The 27,726-nt window shown below is 39.2% G+C and overlaps 1 protein-coding gene across 2 annotated transcripts in view; it reads right to left on the bottom strand.

Moving 5' to 3' along the window:
• The window catches only part of tmeff2a (transmembrane protein with EGF-like and two follistatin-like domains 2a), an 82,838-nt gene that overhangs the window by 30,891 nt on the left and 24,221 nt on the right, over positions 1–27,726 (bottom strand). For both annotated transcript variants that reach the window (XM_057335574.1, XM_057335573.1), the window contains exons 3-4: positions 21,435–21,564; positions 13,268–13,294 (exon numbers count right to left, since the gene is read on the bottom strand). In XM_057335574.1, coding sequence (XP_057191557.1) covers positions 13,268–13,294; positions 21,435–21,564 — 157 coding nt within the window. The remainder of the gene's footprint in view (positions 1–13,267; positions 13,295–21,434; positions 21,565–27,726) is intronic.

Below are 27,726 nucleotides of genomic sequence, written 5' to 3'. Positions count from 1 at the left end.
TTCTGTTCTGATTTTTAACAGAAATTAGTGGTATTTAACCTGCATCAGATCTCACAAACTAATTTCACCAAATACAAGTATATTTATGTTAATTTTATTAAGTATACTTAAATATATTTTATACCTTATGCAGTAAGTACACTAATAGATGTGTAGTACTTAGTATTATTGTAACTGTACTATTTCATTACTACTTGCAACTTGGCCCAGTTCTTAATTTATAAAAGTATAGACCGTTTCATCTTAACAACATAAACAAACGTTACTGCGCATGCGCACTTTTGTGACCCCAACTGAACTTCCGGTACACATTCACAAACAATAGAGTACCTGTAGATGATTTCTGATAACAATCAAAAGAAACCGATAAGAACCGTTGCTTGGCTACACTTGTCTCTCCATCTAGCTCATCCGCTAGATGTCAATGTACCATACGGTCTGTTTAAATGCGTCAAAACTGCAGGACCCATTCAACAAATTGTTTATTTAATAAAATCAACATACAACAAAATTCAACAAATTGTTTATTTAAAACAATTATTTTACAATAAAATAATAATTCAAATTAATATTAACATCAAATAAATACAATATAAATAGTCATATTATTAGGCAATAGCCAAACAAAAACCGGAAGTTAACTGGGGGTCAGGCGCGCGAGCATCCGATGAAACTATCTATACTTTAAAGTACACTTTAAATGTAACAGTAGTAAACTTTTTAGTACACAACTGGTTTAAAATTAAAATACAGTTTTAATTTGTACTGCCACTGTACTATAAGTGAATTAAAGGCATACTGATAGTTTACTAGATAGTAAATTACTGATAGTTTAAAAGTACACTATGTTCCTATTTAACTGTTAGGCCAAATATACAGTACTTCTTACAGGTATAGTTCACCAAAAATAAAATTTCTGTCATGAATTGCTCACTCTCTATTTGTTCCAAACATGTATAAATGTCTTTATTTGGTTGAACACAGAGAAATATATTTGGACGAATGCTTGTAGCCAAACAGTTCTTGGACCCCATTGACTACCATATTAGGAAAAATTACAATGGTAGCCAAAAGTGCCCCAGAACTGTTTGCTGTCCTACATTCTTCAAAATATCTTCTTTTGTGTTCAACAAAACAAAAAAAGTAATTTCTCCTACTAGTCAATGAGGTCCAAGCACTATTTATTTACAGGCATTCTTCCAATTATGTTTCTCTGTGTACATCAGAATAAATGCATTTATACAGATTTGGAACAACGCGAAGGTGAGTAAAGGATGACAGAATTGTAATTTTTGGGTGAACTGTCCTTTTAAACACTTAAGTGTAACTTTAAGTATATTTCTGTGAAGTAAATAAAGTACATTTTTGAGAAGTAAGACTAAACTAAGCCTAAGTAAGACTAAAAGTATAACTTCTTTTTTTAGTTTAAAAGAAGTATACTTTATTCAAACACACAGCACAATAAATGTTTTTAAGGTTAATGATGATTTAGATAAGATGTTTTCCGCCTTATTAGACCAACACCTCTACAACAACTCTAACACAGTTTTTCTAGATCAAGTTGAAGATCATTTCTTGACTCAAAGGAATATAGATTGCACAGAGACCTCAACTAAAATTAGATATTGACCTTTACCAGCATGTGTCCACTGGGCCCTTTTAACACCCAAAAGTCAATGTGCAATATAAACAATTGGAATCATTTTCACAAGGGATCAGATCTTCCTATATGGTAACTGCATAATCCACTGACTCTCACATTAATGGGGAAAACCACTACTGAGTACTTACATCGAGTGAACGTCTCAAAACTAATTAAACACGGTAACCCAAATGCAGCAAATAATTTTGACTGTTTTTTTTTACAAATTAAATGTCTTTTAATATCATATATGACATTATATGATATGATATACAAATGATTAAAGGGGTCATATGGTGCGAATACGTGTTTTTCTGTGTCTTTGGTGTGTTATAAGTTGCCCTTGAATGTTTTAGACACGTAAAACTGCAAAAAATGAAAGGTGTCGGAACAAAAGATGCATTCTATCTAAAAGCGAATGCTCACCCAGACCTACCTGAAACGCCTCGTGTAACCACCCCCCCACAAATCTACGTCAGTTTCGTGGTATGAGTTGACTAAGACCGCCCAAATGTACACGTAATTAAGGTGTGCGTACCTGTCAGAACAATTGCTTTGGAACCTGATGTTCCAAATATGGTAAGAGGCGTTACATTTCCGTCACACGCTTGCAGTATTCGACTAATCACTACGCACTGGTTAACTGGCCAATCATAGCACACCCTGCTTTTCAGAGCATTCAGAGAGGCAGGGTAAAGATGAGATACAAACGAGCACGGTATGTGGAAATACAGCGTTTTTGCACCTTAAATCGTGTATACACATTGCATTACATCTAAAACAAATGATAATATTCGTTTTAGCCTTGTCATTTGACCCCTTTAAACTTATTATATTTATATTACATTGTTTTCATTCAAATCACATGGACGGGGGAATCTCCTCAACCACAACCAATGTGCAGCATCCACCTGGATGATGCGACGGCAGCCATATTGCACCACAAAGCCCACCACACACCAGCTTATTGGTGGAGAGGAGACAGAGTTGCGAATGTTTTTTTTTGGAATGGTACATGTTTTTCTGTGTCTTTGGTGTGTTATAAGTTGCCCATGCATGTATTAGACACGTAAAATTGCAAAAATTAATGTGTGGGAACAAAAGATGCATTCTAACTAAAAGCGAATGCTCACTTGCCTGAAACGCCTCATGTAACCACACCCCCACAAATCTACGTCAGTTTCGTGGTATGAGTTGACTAAGACTGCCCAAATGTACACGCAAGTAAGGTGGGTGTACCTGTCAGTACAATTGTCAGTACAATAAACGTGCAAACATATGCCACAGCCATTAACCTTTTTAATTTTTTCCAGGAGTCCATTTTACATGAGCATTTGTTATTTAAGTGAATGTTCTCCACTAGCACATAGATGACATCACGGTATATGAATTACAAGCCACAAAACTCTGATTTGATTTCATGGGGTCTTTAGGAGAAGCGAACAGCAAGCTGTAGTTCTGAACCAAAGAGGCCCAAGCAAATCATTTATCGGAAAATGTAATCGTTCATTACATTTACACCTCCAGCCCAAAAGAAGCCTCACCATGTTGTAGACATCAAAGGATTTCAAAATTATTTCCCTCTTTGAAACACCTCCAGCACAAGCACAAAACATCGAACCTGAGGTCAACCGAACTCCTCTTTTACAGTTTCCATTCAAAGACAGCCAAACAAACCAACAACCTCAGCAGATTTTGCAGATGCATCCTGGGATAAATGAGCCTTTAAGAATCGACAGCTCTGTAAACAAACAAGCCCTCAGATGTTTACATTTCAAACACTGAGGTTCGTCTCCAAGGATTTCAGGCTTTGCTATGTTCCAGTGATTTGGGGGCCAGGGGCTGATATTGCTGGAGATTTTTTCTTTGCGCAGATTTTAGCTCTGCTGAGGTTTGATACTTCACTGATTTAGACCAGAACCGATTACAGCTGTTTCTTTTAAAGTGGCACTCAAGAAATGAAGCTTACCGCATAATACCCTCATAAAACCAAAAAGTAAGGATTTGCCTTACTCGCCCTAATGGACGAGGACGATGGAGCATGGAGGACTGGAACACAATTTTCAGTTATATAAACATCTCTGATGTTGTTCGGTTCACTTTTGTGTTCTGAGGAAGAAAGAAAGTCATAAAATTTGAAATGACAACACAGGGTGAGTAAATGTTTTACATTACAATTTACATTTTTGGGTTAACAATCTCTTTAAAATACATAATCTGTCATTTGTGGAGGTCTGTTCTGTTTTATGTGTGAAAATCTGTCCTATTCTTTTTTCGAGACCTAAAGGCCATTTTGTCACTTCATGCCATGGCTCATCAATCAGAATGCCTCCTGACGCATCTACCCCACTAATCTCCCTATAATCCCACCATTACCACGAACGGCTCATCTTTATGTGTCTAGTGTGATTCCTGTTCATCCTCTCTGCCACATTCCACTTCTCAGCCTGCCCATATCCCTATTGTGTTTCCCGAAATAAATCCAATAGAAATTCTCTTCTGCCCCAAGTATGACCCACATTAAAACATGAACATTTATATCTGAGCATCATAAGGTTTATACCACCCCCACCACTACCAATGTCTCATCTGATTTTGATGTCTGCCTAAGATTTACATTTCATCAGCAGATACCCCGACTATATTAATAACACCAGAGGTATTTGACAGAGCTCGGAACGACGTCACGAACGGGAAGATGCTGCCATAAAATGATTGCATTTTACCCTTTTGTTATGTTTGGAAATAGCTTAGTTTCAGACACAGTCTGTGCCAAACACAACAAGACCATATCTACAGTGTCTACAGTGATAACCCCAAACGTAGTCATTTCCATTTTCAATGTTATTTTCAATTTTCATATTTTAAGGAAGCACATAATCCTTTTGTGATAGCTTTTCTCTCAGCCGTGGTAAATAAATAATGTATGAATGCAGTGAAAGTAAGTTTTGTAGGTGTTCTGAGCATTAAGCAAAGAGGAAATTGACTCAAATTAGCTTTGCTTTGTGGACTGTATAATTTCTGTGACTTTTTGAACTCTAAATTTGATTCAGCGCTCATACTGTTGTTGACAAACTTGTTTGCTTAGAAGCTTAAAGCAAATGGGTTGGGAAATCACTTTTCTTGTGACAAAGCTTAGCAACACATTAAATGCAGTTAGTTAAGAATATACAGTGTGTATATATATATATATTAGGGATGCACGATAAATTATCGGCCATATCAGTATAGGCTGATAAATGGTCCTTTTTAATGTTATCGGTATCGGCCTATAATATAATTTAGGCCGATATATTATAGCCGATAAATCATAAATCATTTCCTCTGGTTAAACTTCTTCATCTGCACGCTGCTCACAGTTAAAATGCAGTATAATACTTTCATTCTATCGTGATCGTTCACTTCCTGCTATTACCAAAACATTGTTGAAGTAGGTACAGTATTTAGATACAGTATTTATGAATGTGTAAATTATAGGAACAAAAGCATATTGGGTTGCTCTGGAAGAACATCTATAAATTTGTTTATTAAATAAAATATACACCAGAAAAGTTTGAAGGTTAAAGAATCGTTAGTGTAAAGTAGGCTTGGTACATGATTTTCAGGGGAAAAAAGATAACTAATGGTTAACTTTGTTTTCTGCAGTCAATGTTTTCAAATAAAAGCAGTTGTCGACTTTTTGCTTTTTGCCAATATATCGGTTAAATGCTTCCAATTATGTTAAAGAATGATCGTTATCGGCTAAAATTTACATATCGGTGAATCCCTAATACATATACAGTATGGGTCAAAACCCATGGGTCAAAGACGTTAAGATGTCACAAAAGTGATTTTATGTCCATAGAAATCACATTAAATGTAAGTAAAATGTCTAATTTATGGTTTCAACTTTTTCAAAGTTTATAAAATGTAAATATTTGGTTGAAATAATAACATATTAACATAACATACTGTATATAGTAACATTGTCATTCAGTGTAACACAATATTTATGTACAAATTCAAACAACATGCTTATGCTGACTTATATAATGACTTAATAATAAGGGAGCATATTACAATTTATTGTGCAAAAATTCTTATTGACAAATGGGCAAAACCTAGGATATTGGCACATTTTTTTAATGTAAAATTACAACTAATTAGAATTTGGGATGAAAGTAATTAGTCTTTTAATATGTCGATGTCGAATATGTTGATTTTTGTTGTAAATATGCCTGACAAGATTGTTACACTGAATGACTTTTTTTGTGGGCGTCTTCTGTAAATCAGGGGATTATTTTTTGCTCAGAAAAACAAAAATGCAATTAAATTAAACAGAAAACTTTTTCTTTTTTTTGAACAACAACAATGTAAAGCAGTATTACACTCATTGTTTTTATGCTTAAAGCCTTTTTTGTCTATGCAAGTTTGTCCTATGGTGTGATGGCAAAAAAGATACATCTCTCTTATTTGATTTTATATGATAAATATTAATAATATAAAACAATTAAAAAAAAAAAACGGCGGCTGAGAAACCGGAATGAGCACAACTTTGTATAAATTTAGATTTAACTTTTGTTTGCATTACTAGGGAGAAATTAGTATTGTAGTTTCCAAACAGGCTATGTCATTGGTTGTTGCAAATATGCTCTCTATTTAAAATTCAAATATAATTCTGTTACGCTGCCTATGATTTGATTTTAATTGTGATTTTTTAAAATGTCAAATTCTATTTTGGGTATTAGGGAAAGGAAATTCTAATTCTTATATGAATATAGTTGGTTTGGTTGTATGGTTGGTTTGATGACCCCACATATGAACTTAATCATGAAAGACAAAATGTTATCTATGCAATGGGTTTTTTAAATCAGATGGACCGGTGAATTATACCCACTGCGTTTTAAAAGGCCTATTGCAGCAGGAGTGACACATACTGATAAATAGCGTGTCTAACTCAGTACAGAAACAGTGCAGGCGTTCACACTCAGCCTGAATGTTAAACACACAAACTCTGTACACAGCCACTTTCCTTAGTCTTCACCTCCCACTGCAGACGGCACTGTGCCCGTCTTTATCGCAGCAGCTGAAATGTGGAGATTAGATTATTCTCTCTCTCATTCCCCTAAGCTTGTTACCATGGCGATACCACGGTGACCGAGGAAGGTCCTCACCCGGAGACGGGCTGTGCAGCTGACTGTCGTCACCTCAGGAACATGAGGTCATTAATTTCACTCCGGTAAAAGCTGCAGAGTATTTTATAACAGTTAAAGCATGGCTTCACAACCAATTTTATGTGTAAGATCAAAGACGGCTGAACGTAGCTGCTAAAACAGAATAAATAAATGTGAAAAACGTAGCCACTTCCCTAAAAGATTCTTCCTGTGCGAGTCGGTATTGATTATAGAAAATCTACCAACATTAAATACATAATGGATCCTTGATGCAGAGCTTTGGATACACAGTAAATGGATTTGGAAGTAATTAGGAATAATGAAGTACTGCTGGAGCCGAAATGCTGCTGTTTCGACAGCTGAAGTGATACGGCGATTAATCATCGAATAAAATCGGCTCACTTCTTTTGTTTGTTTACGGTGATAGAGCAAAGATATTTGCTTCTCAGTTCAAGACTAAAATCATTAAGAGACAGAAAAAACTAGGCAGGTAAAGAAATGTTTTACCCACACATCACCTGACACAGTATAATTATTCTAGGTGAATACAGACATAATAAGAGACGACAAGCGCTTTATCAATTAGCCTAATGAGATCTAAAGAGAGAATTCTGAAGTGATATTTCTCAAAGTCTGTGTCTTTAAACGTCAGGTGCAAGTCATTAAAATCAATGCAATGTGCTGTCTGTGCCTTGATGATGGGAATTGTTATTTAATATAACTTAGTTACGAAGTTACATTTACATTTACATTTATTCATTTGGCAGACGCATTTATCCAAAGCGACTTACAAGTAGGAGAGAATATAAACATTTTGTCAACAAGCTAAACAGTACCGTTAGTTTACAATGCCATGCTACTAGGAGGATTAAAGCTGGAGTAAGCAAAGCAGAGAATGAACAACAATTAAAAAAAAATTGGACAGACAGACAGTCAGACAGTTAATGTTTAGTCAAATAAATGCGGAACAGGTATGTTTAGAGCTGTTTTTTAAAAGTTGTGAAGGATGCTGCAGTTCGGGTGGAGGCTGGTAGTTCATTCCACCACAGGGGAACCGAATGAGTAAAGGTTTTTGCAAGCGATTTGGTGACTCGCTGTGATGGAACAACCAGGCGTCGCTCGTTTTCAGACCGAAGATGATGGGAGGGGATGTAGACTTGGAGCAGTGAGTTAAGGTAAATGGGCGAATTTGCTGAAGGCCAGTGTCAGAGATTTAAACTTGATGCGGGCGGAAACTGGCAGCCAGTGAAGTGACATCAGGAGGGGTGTTACATGGGTTCTTTTAGGCTGATTGAAAACTAGACGTGCAGCTGCATTCTGGATCATTTGCAAGGGCTTGACTGCATTGGTTGGAAGGCCGGCCAGTAGAGAATTGCAGTAGTCCAGTCTTGACATGACCAGAGCTTGGACTAGCAGCTGAGAGGCATGCTCCGACAGGAACGGCCTGATTTTCCGGATGTTGTAGAGCACATACCTGCAAGTTCGAGTGGTTGCTGCGATGTGGGAGGTGAATTTCAGCTGGTTGTTGAGCATCACCCCCAGGTTCCTCGCAGACTTGGTGGGTGCTATAGTTGAGGAGCCGAAGTGAATGGTAAGGTGGTGTTCAATTGATGGGTGGACCGGTAAAACCAGGAGTTCTGTCTTGGAGAGGTTGAGTTGTAGGTGATGCTCTTTCATCCAAGAAGAGATGTCCAGAAGGCAGGCAGAGACATGGGCAGAGATGGTGGGGTCATCTTGTTGAAAAAGCTGTTTGTCATCTGCATAAAAATGGTATGAGAACCCATGTGCTTTAATAATTGATCCCAGGGAGGTGGTATATATAGAAAAGAGAAGAGGAGCAAGAACTGATCCCTGAGGAACTCTAGTTGTCAGCTGGTGAGATCTGGATGTCTCCCCTCTCCAGGATACCTCAAAGAATCTGCCCGTGAGATAAGAGTTAAACCAGTTGAGTGAGTTCCAGAGATGCCCAGTTTGGAGAGAGTGGACAGCAGGATCTGGTGGTTCACAGTGTCAAAAGCAGCAGAGAGATCAAGCAGAACAAGGACAGATGACAAGGCTTTAGCCCTTGCCTGCCGTAGGTTTTCGACGACAGACAGGACAGCGGTCTCCGTAGAATGTCCTTTCTTGAAGCCGGATTGCTGACTGTCCAGAAGGTTGTGCTGTGAGAGATAGGCAGAGAATTGGTTAAATACTACCCTTTCGAGGGGTCGAGTGTTGGTTTCTTGAGTAAAGGTGTTACTAGGGCATGTTTAAATGAGCGGGGGACAGTGCCAGTGGTGATGGAGGTGTTTATAATGTGTGCGAGTTGAGGCAGTAGAGATGGAGAGATAGCCTGTAGGAGGTGGGAAGGGATCGGGTCGAGGGGACAGGTAGTAAGGGGAGAGAGATCAGGGATGCATTGAGCAGAGAATTGCCTGCGGATGGTCTCCACTTTATCAGTGAAGAAGTTGGCAAAGTCATCAGCAGTCACAAGGTACTGGCGGGAGGTGGAGGGGGACAGAGAAGAGAGGAGAAGGTTGAGAAAAGTTGACACGGGTTAGATGCAGTTTGGATTTTGTTTTGAAAGTACTTGGTTTTGGCTGCAGATATATCAGTAACGAATGAGTTAAGAAGATGTTGATACTTGGAGAGATCAACAGGGTCTCTAGACTTGCGCCACTTCCTCTATGCAGCCCTTAGCTTGGTCCGATGGTCACGAAGAGTCTCAGAAAGCCAGGGGCAAGAGGGTGTAGCACGTGCAGGCCTAGAGGTAGGCGGTCAGACACTGTCAAGACAGGATGTTAAGGTTGTACAGAGTTTATCAGTAGCTTCCTCAACGTTGAGAGATGCCTAAAGGGTTGTGGTGGGTAGGGAGGAAGACACCATGGACAAAAAGCAAGTGGGAGAGAGGGAACGAAGATTACGATGGAAAGAAACAGGGTTGAGGGGAGGTGAGATTACAGGGAGTGTTGCAGTGAACTTTATAAAGAAATGGTCAGAGACATGCAGGGAAGTAACTAGAATATTATTAGCGGTGCAGTTACGAGCCAGAACAAGATCTAGCTGTTGTCCTCCTCTGTGGGTGGAAGTCGTGTTGGCCCTGTGAAGGTCATACGAGGAGAGGAGAGCTAAGAAGTCGGCTGCTTGTGGTTTGTCTAGGTGGATGTTGAAGTCGCGAAGCATTACCAGTGGAGTGCCGTCTTCAGGGATAGAGGACAACAGCATTTCAAGCTCTTCTTAGAAGTTTCCCAGTTGACCTGGAGGGCGATAGATGACAACACAATGTATTTTTGATGGATAAGTGATGGTGATTGCATGGTATCCGAATGAAAAGTTGCTGCAAGGAAAAGACAGAGGAGTGAATTTCCAAGTGTTGGAAACAAGCAAACCTGTTCCCCCTCCTCGCCCAGAAGGACGAGGAGTGTGGTTGAAGTTGTTGGAGAGGGCCGATGGAGTAGCAGTGTTCTCTTTATCAGTGTTATTATAATACAGGCTCCCTGATTGCTTAATGGGTCAGTGATTGCTTCACAGCTGAGCCCACTTACTCAATTAACAGCTCAAGGCTTCAAAGTGACTAAAAGTGCTATATGAAAAGTAACTCAAGCTAGATGGCTAGGTGCTAACAACAGCTACTTAAAAAACAACAGTTACCTTAAAAACAGTGCAGGAAGTCCAATACTCCTTTGTTAACAAACAGCTACTAGTCCAGTTCAAGCATACACAGCAAGTTCACTACCGCTAGCTAGGCAGACAAAATGCTTCTCCCAAGTTATGCTTAGAATCATAATTTGTAAATAATATAAACTGCTGAATTGATGATGAGCAAATAACCTAACCTCAGAGCATATTAATAATCTATTTCTCTCTATTTCATTAGTCTCTGAGGGTAAACAGCACTGTTCTGCATGTATCTTTTTATATTGATGATGTTATGGGGAACAGGCAGTAGCTAAGAGGGGATCTTTGTGTCCTGTAACACCTAGAGGGGTTTCATGGGTCTCTAACTTTGTCCAAATGCTGAACAATTTCCTAAAGTTGTTTTGTGCTACCACAACATTACACTGTAAAAACTTGGTAAAAAACAGAAATATTCCAGCAGCTATGGCACCAGAACAATGTAAAATATATTGTTTTGTAAAGTAAAAATACAGGTTTTTCATGTTTCTTTACAGCTAACTTGGACATTTGCAGTTAATTTCTGTAAATTAACATTTTTACTGCATTTTAAAAATATGAACATTTTGTAAAATAAAACAGCAAACATTCCTAAAATGACCGTTCTTTACAGTGTACCATTCAAAATGTTACCCATGATCGTAAAAATCATATTGTTAACCTAAAGGTGTATGCGTAAATGTTTGAATTATTTTAAGTTTATTTTGTAGGTAAATATATAATTGTGCCAACATAGTCATTTCTTTCATTAGACAACTTAGCTTTTATTAAAAATATTTTTACCAAATATGGACCACAAAAAAGCAGCCAATAAGAGCTCATAATAAATATATATATTCCTTTAATACATTAATAATACAAAAATATTGTTTTATATAAAAATGATTATGTTGTAGTATAGTTCCTTCCAAACAGAGATTAAGTAGAAAAGCACAACAAATTCTTTGTTGCCTATAATATCCTATAAACCCTTTGTGTGCAGTGCAATGCTTTGTGGAAAAAATAAATAAAGCATTGCAGTGACTAAATGTTTGCTTTGTTATCTCTTTAGCTTATTTGCATTTGTTCCAGATCATTAGACATGACATTATGGTGTCTTGAAAGTCTGTCTGAAACCAGTTTCCTCAGGAGGTGCCTTCATATACACAACGCTGCCTGAAATTATTGACTCAGAAGCGAGGTGGAACGTCAGCTGCCTTTGGTTTCAGAAACAGCCTCTGTGTGCTTTGCTGTAAGTGACCAGCAGCCTTCATGCCCAGATGACAACCTGAACGATTTATCTCCAACCATTAAAATACATTTGATGTTTATCACATCGATGGTGCTGTGCTTACGCACATGCCCCTCTGTTCCATCCATAAACCCAAATCTATTCTCCCTTCCCCCACTACATTCTTTATCACTCCAACATTCTCGCTCTCCTCCTCGCTTATCTTTCTCTTTATCAACCTTCCATGTTTCTTTCTCTCTTCTTTCCTTTCTCCACTGGTTCGTTGACGTTTGCGTTCTCCGCTTCCCTACGTCTCTCTGTCTATTCTCTTCATCTAGTCTCAGCACCCTCACTCTTTTGTTCTGCTCCATCTACTCTCAGAAATAATGAAGCAACACAAAGGCGTGTTGTGAACAAAAATCTACACTAATTGGCATTCTTGGTAAAAGTTCACAAACATTGGAAAGCCAATGGAAAGGTTCTGTTTCTTTTCAACTAAAATTCTACCAGTTTACAATGACCTGGATGACAGAAGCATTATTCATAAGCACTGTTTGGACAAGATTTGTTTTCTAACTAACATCGGAGTAACAATATACAAAGTACATCTGTGATTTCATGCCTGAATGTGGGTGTTATGAAAAGTCATTCTTTCTAAATCACAAACCCATCGAAGTAAACAAGACGTTAGAATAATTATTTAACATTAAATAATTAAAGAAAGCACTTGAATCATCATCGCCGAAGATGCAACTACACTGGCCGTTCCGAGCAATCTGTGTTCAGACTTTCATTACTGATTTAATTTTCTTTCTCAGATGGGATGTCAGCAGTACTTAAACCACCACCAACTGTTGTTTTATCCAAAGTTGGCAAAAATGTCTGAATCCAAATGAAGGTTCACCAAGCAGTCCAACAAGAAATTCAGCGATTTGGACTGAAATAGAAATTCTCCTAACCTCCTCAGAAAAATAGTCCTATCCAAATGAGGCTTTAGACAGACTCACCAACAAGTGCTGCTATACTTGCAAAAAGCACAAATATCATCCAGCGAACAGGAAATGGCTGCCAAAATAATACCATAATAAGCATAAGCATGCAGTATGGTACTCCTCAATTAGAGGATGTGGCAGGCCTGGTCGACAGAGAAGAACAAAAGGGGCGGGAGAGAGATTCAATCCAAGAAGAGAGACACGTTTCGAGTGATGCTAATATACAGCTGTAGCTGCAAATGTTCTGCTGTCAGTCAAGCATCACACTTTAGGGGAAAAGTGCAATAATTCCTTTTCTCTGAACAATATGTGAGTGGGTGTAATTGAATCTCACTTTCAGTGGGTGGCCTGAAGAGCAGAGCAGATGACTGCTGACAGCCTGATAGGAAGTGAGTGTGTGTTTATGAGCATCAGCTGGGGAAAAGTGTAAACAAGTGCAGATTGATTTAATGAGCAGTATGCGAACACACGCACGCACACACACGCGCGCACACACACACACACACACACACACACGCACGCACGCACGCACGCACGCACGCACGCACACACACACACACACACACACACACCGAGGTGTATAAATGGGATATCTGAATCTGTTAATCTGTTTTACCTTCATCTCCTGATCCTGATCCAGCATCTGTAACAAAAGAGCAAGCCATTAGATCAATGTCTTCTCTCTTACAAACGGAACGGATGATTAACAAAGACTCTTTATTATTTGGTTTATTATTATTTTTGGTATGTTTTTCTGACTCTTTACATTTATTGTATGATTATGAAAGTAGCTTTATTGCCTTTATATTACATTACAAAATGCTTTCCTGTGGCTCAGTGGTTGGAGCATGGCACTAGCAACGCCAAGGTCGTGGGTTCGACCCGTGGGATTGCACATAAAAAGCAAATGTATAGTATAATGCAATGTAAGTCGCATTGGATAAAAGCGTCTGCCAAATGCATAAATGTAAATGTAAAATAGGTTACATGCCGTTTACATTTTGTATTACGTATTGTGGTTTCTAGCCAAGCCATCCCAATATTCTGTACAGAGCTGTGTTTGTCTATTTGTAGATCACTCTGGGAAAGTCAGAGGTGAATCTGTGACCCATCTGGCCTCTGTAGGCAGAAGTGAGCTACATATACAGTATGGTGCAAGAAGGAGATGTTTTCTCTCGTTCTCCCAAGTGGTCTGATTTAAATTCGGTGCTTAAGGTTGTTGGGTATTATTGCTTCTGGTTTGTGCATTTTACGTCACAGAAACATTAAAAAGTACGTCTTCTCTCGAAAACTGTGCCCTTTTTTGTCATATCCATAGCTCATGTTTATTTCCCTTTTTTAAAATGGAAAACGTGCATAGACTGATATTTTTCTGATGTCAAAAAGGGTTTAGTAAAATTGGAAATCATTTCATTTAAATGAATAATAATTTAGTAAAATATTGGAAATAAACACATTCTCTAAAAGTTTGTCACATCCATAATGCAAAATGTCACATCCATAACGCTGGAATTGCCCATACTATTGACTTTAAAGTTACAGTAAATGTCCACAGCCATACAGTGCATCCGGAAAGTATTCACAACGCTTCACTTTTTCCACATTTTGTTATGTTACAGCCTTATTCCAAAATGGATTAAATTCATTATTACATTCATTACAAACAATAACCCATAATGACAACGTTAAAGAAGTTTGTTTGAAATCTTTGCAAATTTATTAAAAATAAAAAACGAAAAAAGCACATGTACATAAGTATTCACAGGTATTCACAGACAATTATTTCGTTGACTCTGAGACATGTCACACACAACCTGTCTTTGACCATCTGAGAAATTCACTCTGGCCATCTGGACATGCAACTCTCAGCTTTGGTTTTAATTCAAAATTCTAATAAATTCCCAGTCTGTCTAAATCAGCCCAAACAGTTTAACCTATTATTCGGTCTGTGCTTGTTAGCATCTAGAAAACAGGATTATATGCTGAACTAGTTTCATCAAATTCTGGGTGAATTTACAAAATAAGTGTGCTGCTATCTCAGGCAGTGTGTGCAGATACATATACTGTATTTGCGATGTTTGCATATCCACATTCAATCTACATAAAAATTAAATCATCAGTGCCATCCTTAGCCATTCCTAATGCAATATTAGACCAATTAAAGAGACACAAAGATATGTTTTAAACCCAAATAATGAATTTGTCCTGAAGCATCAGGGTCAAAAAAGTGCAAAACCTTCCACCAACTTTCCTCATGAAGTTCCCAAGTATGTTTCACAAGACTATTTCACAGTGAGGTGAAAAGTAAAGCGAGACGAACAGTCTGTTTCTCCACTTACAGACACACCATCCTGCGAGACTGGCCACTGCTGAGTCTGCTGGCACAAAACAATGACACGAGTCTTATTAAGTGTAAGAGACCTTTGTTCCTCACTCAGAGGTATCAGTGGATTACGGATCTAATCTGCCTTTGTCATTTATGTGAAAGAATGTGTGATGAGGTGACTTTGCACTTTTCCTCAGCCTCCCATGATGCTCTGGGCTGAGTGGAATGAAGCTCAAAGCTCAAAGGCAGATGGTCTCTGTCAGCAGTGACAAACGCAGCTCTGATTTAACATGCCACGGACGCTGTTACCACACACATTTAACAATTTAAAGAACTGTGTGTTTTGACTGGCACGTGAGCATAAGGTAACACAGAGTTACCAGGTTTTTAAATAGTTTTTTTAAAACAAATGAATGCATCCTAGAAATTTGTGTTTTTTGCCTTGTTATGCAAAATTTAAATATCCCTAAAACATGATAAAACACAAATGATGAAGTAAATAGATTTTTTACTGGAAAACAACAACAATAACGAAAAATGTTTATTCTATACAATGTAATATAACCTGCATGCTACTACATATAGCGGTAACCATATAAATGTGAACGTATTGAAAATGAGGCACTCACGATTAAGCTTCTGTGCACAATTTGCAAAGATTCAAAAGACTTCTCGAATATAAACCTCACTCCTGCATAGAGACCACCACTTTAGCGCCGGGTAGAGTGCATTTATGCAGAAAGGCTATCTAAACCTCGATTTCCTATGTTGAAAATGGAGCGCCTTCTCCTCTCCACAGTTACGCACCACTAAGCTAATGGCTAGCTGCCCCACGCTGTGCTGAAAACTCAAAATAAGCAATGGCCCGTCTCCTTAATCAGCGCATTGTTCACAGTGAACTTACAGCAGTACGCCGGTGAACTCGCTACCATTCACAAAGCAAATAGATCACTTATCAATGCCAGAGAAAAGAGAGAAGGATATACTCACCTCAGCAGTAATGCTCAATATTTGACACACAAGTTGCTCCTGAAGGTTTTAACAGACCATAGAGAGGACTTCATTTTAGGAGACTCAACTAACCTGATATTTTTGGAATCAACTAAAGTGTTCATTATAACTATAAACTAGCCTAACATGAGTGACTGTATTACAGCAAAGTCCAAAATGACTAGTCTGATGCTTTTGATTCAGCATCATATATCACATTGAGAATTTCAGCACCATGGATAGCACCAAAACACATAAACAAAGCTATGAGGTGGACCAACAAAATCTTGTGGGAATTCGTAGCAACAGTATTTACGAGGTGGCAAATTCGTATAAATTGGTACAATCTCTCATTCGTATGCTTTAGTACGATTTGATTTTGCGACAGTGACTTTGGCTTTAGGGGTGGGGTTAGGGGAGGGGCTTCTAATGATCAAACATTTTTGTATGATTCGCATTGGACGAATTCATATGAATTAGCCACATCGTAAACTAGTTATGAATTCCCGTATAATCAAGCTGGGTGGACCACCAGGAGAAGCTTGTTCTGGAAGATCAGACCAAGAAAGACTTTACATTATATTAGGCACCAAACAACCACCCACCACACACAAATCACCTTTTCAAATGGTCACATCATGAGGACTCAAATCTACTTTTATCTTTTGAGGCTTGATGTACGTTAATAGATACTGTTAAACTATCAAAGAGGATTTATTACAAATATAAAAGGATATGATGACCACAACCTCAGCATGTCCAGTCAATAAGGCAATAAGGAGCAAAAAGTGTCAATTTTATTATTCCTAAACACCAGATGAACTAACAATAAGAATAAAATCAGGGAATGTTAGTAACACCTCACAGCATTTGGAACCAGCGGCTGAAGTATATTTTCAACAAAGACCTTTATCATGCGCTGTATATTTCAGCGTGGATTTTTGTTTGCATCATAATGCAGTGCAGGCTTTACAAAGAGGCTTTTATTGAAAGATGGGGGAGTTAATTTACTATTTTGATGCCGCAGCAAACCTGCATGCCAATGTGTGAGCTCATTTCACATGCGATGGAGGCGTTTCTTAAAGGCGCAGCGGCAGCATGAAAAAATAATTTTAAGATAGGGTGAAAAATGTTAGAAAAATATGTGACAGAAATATGTTTATAAATGGAGCTTGTGGTAAAACATACAAATATAAGACAATCTATTACACAACCCATTTACTACTTCTCAGGTTATGAACATCAGTTCTTCTTTTCAAATCATCTGGTTTTTAAAGGTTCTCACCTTGAATTTTGCTCTTGATGAATGAAAAGAGCAGCAACAAGCCACACAGAAATAAAGAAAACACCACGGTGTGATATACCTTATTTATTTCTAGGTCATCTGTTAACCGCTGGATCATTTGCCAGGGAATTAGTGCAGAGGAAATCAGTGTCAAAGAGTCAGATGAGCTTGTACAAGCATCAGGACTCTGAGACAGTCCATTTATCTGTCTCTTTCCTCCATGTTCTCAGTGTGAGCTTTAAAACGGCTCTGAAAGTGAAAAAATCTCTTCAAGCTGTTCTATATTCGGCCTCATTTAAAGGCTTTTATAAATGAAGGACATTCAGCAGGGTGCAGGAAAATGCGAGTTTTGTTCAACTGCGTCAAAAAACTAATTTAATCCCTTGTATAGCGAAGTAAAATATACTATTACATTTGAATGATCAGAATGAAACTCGTAAATAATTTAACAGGTCACACTTCCAACTAGATACGCAACAGACCTCGTTGATTCGAAGTTTACCTCTGGTCTGTGTTTGGTTCTATAAAACAATTTAATATATACTCAAAATTCGTATTAATATTTTATTGTATATTCATTGAATTAAATTAAAACTACTCAACAGTTATTGATTCTTTGCTGAGGTCTGCCGGAAGTTAAGTAACATTTATTAACATAACATTTGTTTATGTTGTTGCCACTGAAACGGTCTAGTGCCAAACAAAAACACCAACATTTGCTTATCTTATGATATAAAGTTGGAATAAGAAAGAGTCCAGTAGGATGGTCTCCTTTTTTCTAGATATTATAAAGTGTTATAAAATAGCTGATTCTGAAACCTTGTATCTCCATATTTTTTATTTATTAGCCATAAATCATCATTATTAGTCACCGTTTGTTTGTCACTGGGTTTTGCAAATATCTAACCAGTAAAAAGTATTAAAAAGTATTACACCACTTAAAAGTACAGTTTTCCATTTCCTGAAAAACAGCGAATTTGGACATCTGAAGTTTCAGAAAGACAGCGACCATACCGGTAAATAGACGTAACACTTTACTTGAAGGGGTGTTCATAAGACATGACATGACACCTTCATAATCATGACATGACACATGTCATGAATATGAAGGAGATTTTATGAAAGTGTCATTAGCTGATTTATGTCATTTTATTGCAAATATGACATTGTTTGAGTTGTCTTTGTTATGACAACTTGACATAAAGCAATACATCATAACCTGTCAGTGTCTTTGTCATGACAACTTGACAATACCAAGACAACATAAAATGTCATAAATCTGTCATAAACATGTTAATTCGTACCACTGTAGTTGAGGTCAAGAAAAGTATTCATGACACTGTTATAAAACTATTTGACAGAGTATTAACACTTAATGACCAGTGTTGGGTAAGTTACTCTGAAAAAGTAATTAATTACTAGTTACTAATTACATATTCAATAGTGTAATTAGAATACTGTACAAATTACTCTCTCCAAAAAGTATTTAATTACTTATTACTAATTACTTTCTATATCCTATATCAACCTTGGATAGACATGTAACGGCTCTTTTAATTCATTCAAATAAATCATATTAAAACTACATTAAGTGGTATTATTAACTGTCCAAAGTATTACAAATGTGAGAATTATACATTGAAGCATGGATTTTAAAGTTAGACTTTGAATTTTGATGTCTGTTCCACTATTTCACACATACTATATATTACACAAAGTATTTAGTTTAATTACACCAGAAGTAACTGTAATTAAATTACAGAAAAAATAGAGTAATCCTTTACTTTTTCAAGGGAAAAGTAATTAAATTACAGTAACTAATTACTTAGTAACTAGTTACACCCAACACTGTTAATGACATTTTAATGACAGGTTAAATTTGTGCCACTGTAGTTGAGGTCAAGAAATGTATTCATGACACTGTTATAAAACTATCTTACAGAGTATTAACACTTAATGACATTTTAATGCAACATCCTCCATCCCATATGACATATGTATGCCGTTTGTCCCTTCATCAAATACGACAAACATTGACAAACAAGGCTATCGCCACAAGACTATTTTGGGGTATTATTTTGCAATAATAGCAGGTGTTGTGGTTTTATTTTCATTTCAAAATGTTGAGATAACTGTATTTACATTACACATACACAGATATTCAGGCCTTTTGAGCAAGTAACACAACACATTTATTTATTAAATAACAGAAAACACATGATACAGATACAAAACAGTTAAAATGTTTCAAACGTATAAATATTCCAAGTGTACCGAGATAAAACGATTGACTTATATGAGGAACAGACGCGAAAGCGATCACCATCTGCTGTCTTCCGGTTTCTGCTGCGTTTCCAGATTTTCAAATCTGGCGCCAAGTTACGTCAGCTTTAATAGTGAAATATCATTGGCTTTCGTCTGTCTCATGGCAGACAGCGTCATTGCGTCAGCGTTGAGTGTTAAGTAAAATGCTATTGGCTCTCATTACAGATTACATTATTCTAATGTTCCGGCTTGTTTACAGATGTGTTGATGTCCGTAAAATAATAATAATAATAAAAAGATGCATTGATGTCCGTTATGAGGTGCTCATAAAATATCTTTGACATTGGTAATGTCAAGTTGTCACAACAAAGACACTGACAGGTTATGATGTATTGCTTTATGTCAAGTTGTCATAAAATGCATGCATTAAAAATGACATAAATCAGCAAATGACACTTAATGACAGTTGTCATAAACATGCATAAAATCTCCTTCATATTCATGACATGTGTGATGTCATGATTATGAAGGTGTCATGTCAGTCTTATGAATACCCCTTCAAGTAAAGTGTTACCATATATAATATGCATTCTATGATCATATAACATTAACAATCTTATTTGTGTTATTCATAAATCGACACTTCCAAACTGACGATCTGATTGGCTGATTGCTATGTAAATTGCTGCAGAGGACCACACGTCAGTCAGTAAACTTCCTTGAAAGTCCAAGGAGCTGAATTTTCCAAAATATGTAGAGTTCAGGGTCTTTAAAGGCACTAAAAGACATTAGAAAACTCTGAATTGCTCATGAAGTTATCTTCAAGCACCGAGTTTTTTAGATACTTCAACAGAACTAGTATGATGTCGACCCAATGCAGCATTGTAAAGAGTGAAAAATACCAAAATATATGAAAGAGATTAATTACAATGCAGCAATTCAAGCTTCAAAGAGACAAAGACAAATGCTCTGCCTGTTTTCAGATGCTTGTTTCTCAAAATTAGCTTTTACCTTCCAGAACACCTACAGACAAGTACATGTTCACACACATCCAGGCATAGATGAGAAACAACATCCTGCTGTGATTGAATTATGACTTTACCTGCAAACACACATCCGCACACACAGCAAGAGGAGAACATTTAATTCTCTAGATGCACTATATGCACAAAAACTCACCTCCCACACACACGCGCATCACACACACACACACGCACGCACGCACACACACACACACACACACACACACACACACGAACACACACGCACACACACATTCACTCTCTCCCTTGAGATCATTTTCAGTGTGTTAAGGTAATGTGTAATGGAGTCTGACTCAGCAACTCCCAGAGTACCAAACATCTGCTTTACCCATTGTAATACACTGTCTTACTGACCACTGAACACACTTGTGTTCATATCATTTCATCTTTGACTGATTTGCTGTAAACATGCCACGCTTACTCATAATGCTAAAAAATATATATAACAAGAAAATCATTTTCACAGCGACCCGAACCAATAGAAAGCATTTAATTAACAAGATTCTGATTCACGTTTATCTTGTGCTGTCATTGCTTATTTAAAGCTGAAGTGAATAACTTGTTTTGATATTAGGATACTTTCTCATTTCCCAGTTTAATATACAGCACAAAGACAACTGTAAGCAATTTGTTGGTTCATTTCTTCCAAAACGTGTAAACACTTCACCTCCAAGTATATCAAACCATCGCTTGGTTGCTCTGGAACATCCTGATCAACCCGAAACAGCAACACAGATTAAAAAAATATCATGCAAGGTTGTGGTTGGGTGGTGACCCTTTTGAAATCAGTGTACTGAGAAGGGCCAAACCGCTTGCACTGTTTTATTTGTGGATGGACATTCAGGCAACACACTAAACAATAGATTGAACTTACCTGCGGGGCAGGACCCTTCAGAGACCACCAGAATCTCAGTCTGCTGTTTGCAGGCATCTCTCCGCAGAAAACACTCGTTCTCGTAGTTTTCGTTGTTGGAGCCGCACACAGGAACATAGTCAGTGTTGCACTGAAAAGAAGAATTTAAAGCATTAGACAATTTGGCTGAGATGAGAATGATTACAAGCATTTCAACATCTGGAAACAGAGCAATACAGCATCGCACATCAACCAAGTTGCAAATTGTGTTATTTGCATGAGTAGTAATAAATGTTTCCAAAGACTCCACCACTCTACTACCCTTTAAATGTTTTTTGGTTGCTACATATTTAAAGAAACAACAGTTTCTGACATCAATGAATGGCGAATGGCACGAGCACGCCAGTCCCCGCCCCATACATAAGGGTATAAAAGGGAAATGGCGGTGGTCATTCACTCACCCTTTGGGCTGAGGAACCTGAGAGACATTTTCCGGTCGCTGCAGCGGGTCGGCGAAGCATTGTGGCATGAAGACACAGAACGGTTGTAACCGAGATGTTCCCCAACACGTTGTGTTGAGAGACAGACTGGGGACCTATCTTTACACGCCACGGCGCTGAGCCGTATCACGACCTCCAGCGGAGCAACACTGACTGGACTAGCGAGTCACAAGTGAGCGCTACTGCGAGATGTAATCTTCCAGTGGGATCAGTACTAGTAGCATACCCTGAGAGGCTTGTACCGACGGCCATGACGGGCGGTGGCGTTCATCTCTATTAGCAAGACGTCGTTCGGCGCCGTAAGAACACTGGCGAAACACTGCCCTCCTTGTTGAAGAGTGTGTTTCGGAGGCCACATCCTACCACAAGGGGAGGTTACATGTGGAGACACCAACATGGTCTCACCAGTGGGGAGAACAACATGTGAGAAATTGTGTCAGCCCGGAGGTCACAGGTTCACCGACAGGGGAACCAAGAGTGAGGAATTCAACATACGGGACAACCCTGCAGTGGAGTCACTACGTATGGGGAATCAGTTCTAGTATAGGGGTCCACCTGAGCAGGGGCGACTCTACCAGTACTGGACTTGGTTCCAACAGACCGCTCCACCCGGTCTGTTACCATAATGCCAATGCTTAGCAGTATAGTTGAGTATCCGCACGCCTTGCTCCTGAGGGGAGCTATGGCAGCCTCTACAAGTTTGGTAAAAAACCAGAGGAGACAGGGCAGGACCTTGTACTGATCTCGAACGCGAACCGCAGGAACGGCCGGTGTCGAGGGAGGATGGAAACGTGAATTGTCCTTCAGGTCGATTGCCACGAACCAAACTTGGTGACGAACTGAACCCAAGATGCATCTCTGCATCAGCATCCTGAACGGCAGCTTATTTAGGTGCCTGTTCAGGAGGTGCAGATCCAGAATGGGGTGCAGCCCCACACCTTTTTTGGGCATTATGAAGCACGGGCTGTAAAACCCGGAAGACATCTCGGTTATAGGGACGGGTTCGATCGCACCTTTCGCCAGAAGGGCGGCAACCTCGGCCCGAAGCACGGGAGCGTTCTCCCCTCGAACCGAGGTATGGAGAATGCCCCAAAACTTGGGCGGGCACCTGACGAACTGGATCGCATAACCGAGACGGATCGTCCTCTCTAGCCAGTGTGACGGGCTGGTGCACTCTAGCCAAGCGGCCAAGAACCGTGACAGCAGAACCAGAGGGACGATCTGCTTCACCGTGCCGTGGGAGGCTGGTTCGTTGGCTGACAGAGCCCCCAGGGAGGTCGATGACTCTGTTGACTTCCCTGCCCTTGTGCTGCTGACCGACGGCAACGTAATTTGTCCCAGACACCGTCGAGTTGAGGGTGCTGTGGAAGAAAACCCAGGGAGAGAAAATCTTTTTGTGAGAATGTAGGCGGCGGGCCCTGACAAGAGAGGTCTTCTTCATCTGATGCCAGGAGGTAGCTGTCTGATGCTATGACAGAGAGTTTGTCCTCATCCCTCTGTTGAGTCTGCCCTCTATGGGACGGTCTACCGCCACCCATCGGGGACGAGCCAGGTGAGCGTGCTGGGGTATGGGTGGTCCGCGAAGCCGAAGCTGACGGAGCAACATCCATAGGAACCTCCAAATCACCCCCGCTGCTTGCCTAAGTGGTCGACCTCGCCGAAGCGGCAGTCGAACTCACCTGGGAAGCAGACGGGGTGGCGGCAGCACTCACAAAGAACGTAGCCAGCCGTGACCGCAACACCTTGATCGCCATGTTCTCACACACAGAACATGCCGGATCGACAAATCCTGCCTCAGCATGCTTGTGACGCAGGTGTCATGCCCGTCTGACTCAGGGATGAGTCTGTCACACCCAAGGACACAGCTGCGCTGAAGACATGCTCGCAACTGTGAGAAATTTGCTCTTTTAGGTCTGTAGCTTGCTGCCGAGATGCCCAGGGGAAGTCCGCTATCAGGAGGGAGAAGTCCGCTGCTCTGCATCGTAAATCCAGCAGTGAAGAGTCTCGAAGAGATAATCGCTTGACAAACATATGCCACGCAGGTTCCGAAGAACAAAGGATGAGTGAATGACCGCCGCCATTTCCCTTTTATACCCGTATGTACGGAGCGAGGACTGGAGTGCTCGTGCCATTCGCCAACCCCATTACTCTTGGAGATGATAGGTTCTCAAGATCAAACCCCAGTCTGTCTCTCAACACAACGTCGAGAGACCGACTGAAGGGGAACTCCATAGCATATGTCAGCTGCAGTAGTTTTGAGAAGAAATATATTAAGCAGAGAATTAGGCATAAAACTGACCTACTTTTATCTCACAGCTTTATTGTGATGTTTTAGCACTTCTTTATTTTGGGGGTTTTGGATGAGCTCATAGCAGAGGATACAGAGCCGTGCGTGATGTGAATGTGAATAAAGCTTGTGTGAGCTCTAGGGGCTGAAATACAGCCTGCCAACAACACTGCCCACGTTAAAAAAACAGTCGAAAAAACATAACTACAGTATGAGAAAAAACCATGGAGAGATATCACAAAATGTGACCAAATCACTTGAAAACCGTCCAGGTTTCGTGGCCATGACAGGATACTTTTTATGGCAGTTAAGATTGAAAAAAAAAGAGATAATATACGTAATTGATGTTTAAGGCAAGAGTAACATTTTCCTGACAAAAAAACAGAAATGCGAAAACCACAATTAGAATATGAATTAAAAGCACCGATGCAAAAATTCAATATTCCAGTAAATCTCTTCAAAAACACAAAGCTTTCAAAACAGTGGGTGGCCTGGTGGAAAATGAAGCAGTTACAAGTCTCATGCAGGTATTTTGGAAGAGTTTGACACACACACATGCACCTGGCCACAGAGACACATTGTGTCTGGGTCCAACAGGCGGGGTTTGTCTGGACCGTAGAGAGGCAGGTATAATGCAGGGCTACAGTAGCTTGTCAATTCATATGCTGGCTGAGGGACTGTGTGGCTGCTGGCCAGCCGGTTGGCAAGGGTCACAAGAATAACTGTGCCCATCGATTCTGGAGCGGGATTTGTACTCGCTGTTTTATCGGCTGAGAAGCAATATTATGCAGGATGAGAGAGTTCAAAGCCAAGCCTGGCAGGAGATATAGAGAGAGGGAGGATGAAATAGGAGGAAAAAAGGAAAAACTGGGTCTACAGGAGGTTGATTATAGAATGGCTGGAGGAAAAGTGAAACAGAGCAAAAAAGAACTGGAAACGGACAGAAAAAGTGGATATACTGGGTTTTATCATGTTATAATGTAATGTGAGCTAAAGCACGGGCTCCCAGTCTTTTTTAATCCAGGACTCACCTAAAGAGGTATAATCTATTTCACGATACACCCAAAAATTGTAAATGGAAACTAATCAACATGCTTTGTTTTTTAATAGAGAGTGGTTTTTATCTTCCTTGTCCATATATGAATGAAATGTAAAAATTACATTTTTTTTTGTAAGTCATTCGCAATAACAATGTGACAGTGTGACCAAACTTATTTCACTGTGTGACCCACAAGCGGGTCCTGACCACAGTTTCTCTCCACAGCTAATGGATGCATTAGTATAAATAAACATACAGTTCGTAGTATGACATAGTGTATAAAGTTCTGGGTCAATAACTAAATGCGTTTTGAGCATCATTAGTGGTTATCACTATAGTGCCCTTGAGCAAGACCCTTACCCTCAGATTGTTCCGGTAGGGGATGTTGTTGTAATAAGTGTATTGCAAATTGCATAAGGATCAAGGTGTCTGCTAAAGCAGTCTTTTTTATCCCCACAGCACTATTAGTAAAGTTTAAGCATGTTCCTTTTGATTCATATTATAACAGACATTATACACTTCATTATACATTTTATTATTACTTATAATTACAATTAATCTCTTTGTTTAAACATTTAATACAGTGGGTGGAAAAACAGACTCACCAAGTAGCTTCCTGAGCCACCTGAGCTGGTTTGACTTTCACAAGTTTTGACAGTTCTCGGAGCAATCATAGAGAAACTTTCTCTGAGACAGCAAATGTATTCACAAACCAAATCCAGATGGTAAGAATGAAAACAAACAAAGGCAGATTCATTTGCAGTCTTTGTATGGTGGAATTTAAACACAGTAGAAGTTCAACAAATATAAAATACAACCCACAAGAGAATACATTAATGAAGTTATGACAGGTACCAAAGACTCGTGGGTTTAACAGAGGAATATAGAAATCTGTACTACTGGGACCTGCTTAAATGCCAATACTGGGTTTTCTGTTTGCTAAATGACTACTTGAATACGGAAAAAAGAAGCAATTTTTTGAAGAGTTTCCACATACAGCCAAGGTCAAGTGAGGCACGAGTCATTTTTGATATAAATATCCCACTATTAACACCTGAGATAAAACAAGACACAGGGAAGTGGAAATAAAAGATTGAGTGACGGTGAGATGGCAAAAGAGAAAAAAACTGTGAAATCTCAGAAGAGCATCAAGGTGATGTCAAAATACATTCAAAAAGAATGAGAGAAAGAGAATAAAAAAAGCGGATATTACCCGCTTTTCCCTTTTAAACCTTGACAATTCCACAGTTTCAAGTGTTCAATCCATCTTTTAGGCCTGGCATGATGCAATAGGGAGAAAGGCTGGCCAGCCCCAGGCAGCCCCAGCATGCCCTGAGAAACTCCTGTTTTGCCAAGCCCTTGCAGTTTGATACTTTTGAATTTGCCCCTTGAGGGAAAGGAGGGCATAAGAACTCCATCTTTTTCAAAGAATAGCGGGCGATTATGATGTAATAGGGTAATTGGGAACAGGCCGAGTAATGACTGCACTGCCTGTCTGAGACAGCACCAGTTGAAAGAGTACAGACAAACGACTCTTCACTTGCGGGTCACAGAGATTGAAGGAGCGTTTTGATGAAACGGAAAGACCTTGAAAAAGTTGAAAAGCATGTTGATCGATATAGTGCACATTGTAACTATTCACTGCGGGAAAAGTTCGATTTTTTTTAAATGAGCTGTTTTGCTCAGACACTCTTACAAAAAACCCTGCATGCCTTTAAACAAGCTTGCGTTCCTCTCCACTGACAACTGAATTACACTGCTACACTGCAGTCCGCTGCAGTCCCTGTAAAGTCTAATAGACTCATCACAGACGACAAGTTATTGCTATACAGAGCACAAGAGTATGAAATGCAAAGGTGCCTTGAAACAGACCCTGTGTCCAAACAATAGGTTTCTACGTAGTCAGAATTCATTACACATGTTAAATCCAGGCGATAATAGGGATGGTGACTGGCCAACAGAAATGGGGTACGCAGAGAGAACAAAGATTAAGGGTGTGTTCACATATGCCATGTTTGGTTCGATTAAAACGAACTCTGGTGTGATTGCTCTGTTAGTGCGGTTTATTTGTATAAGTGTGAACGCTGCCACCCGAACCCCGCACCAAACAAGCGCAGTTTGATAGAAATATGAACGCAACACGGGCCAAAGGCATCGAACCGAACCAGAAACAGGAAGTGATAACAAGATACGACCCGAAAATCAAGTGATTTGGTAATATAAAAGGAGTGTTTATTAGATCTGTGCTTGCGCATGTAAAGGAGGAATTCCTGGCGCCATTTTGACTGCTTTAAACACTTCATGAGTTCACTTCACTTCACTTTGTGAGTTACCGGCTTGCTAGAAATACCCTCATATGCGCAGTCATACACTGAGCATGTATAACCCAGCACACAGCATTGTTTTGGATGTCCGGTAAGTTCCGTTTTAAAATATAAATCATAAAAGCTGTGCAATCATGTTGCCACTTTACATGTAAGCTGTAAG

The sequence above is a fragment of the Triplophysa rosa genome, linkage group LG6, assembly GCF_024868665.1.
Source record: "Triplophysa rosa linkage group LG6, Trosa_1v2, whole genome shotgun sequence".
NCBI lineage: Eukaryota > Metazoa > Chordata > Actinopteri > Cypriniformes > Nemacheilidae > Triplophysa > Triplophysa rosa.
This window is presented reverse-complemented; position numbering and strand designations above follow the sequence as displayed.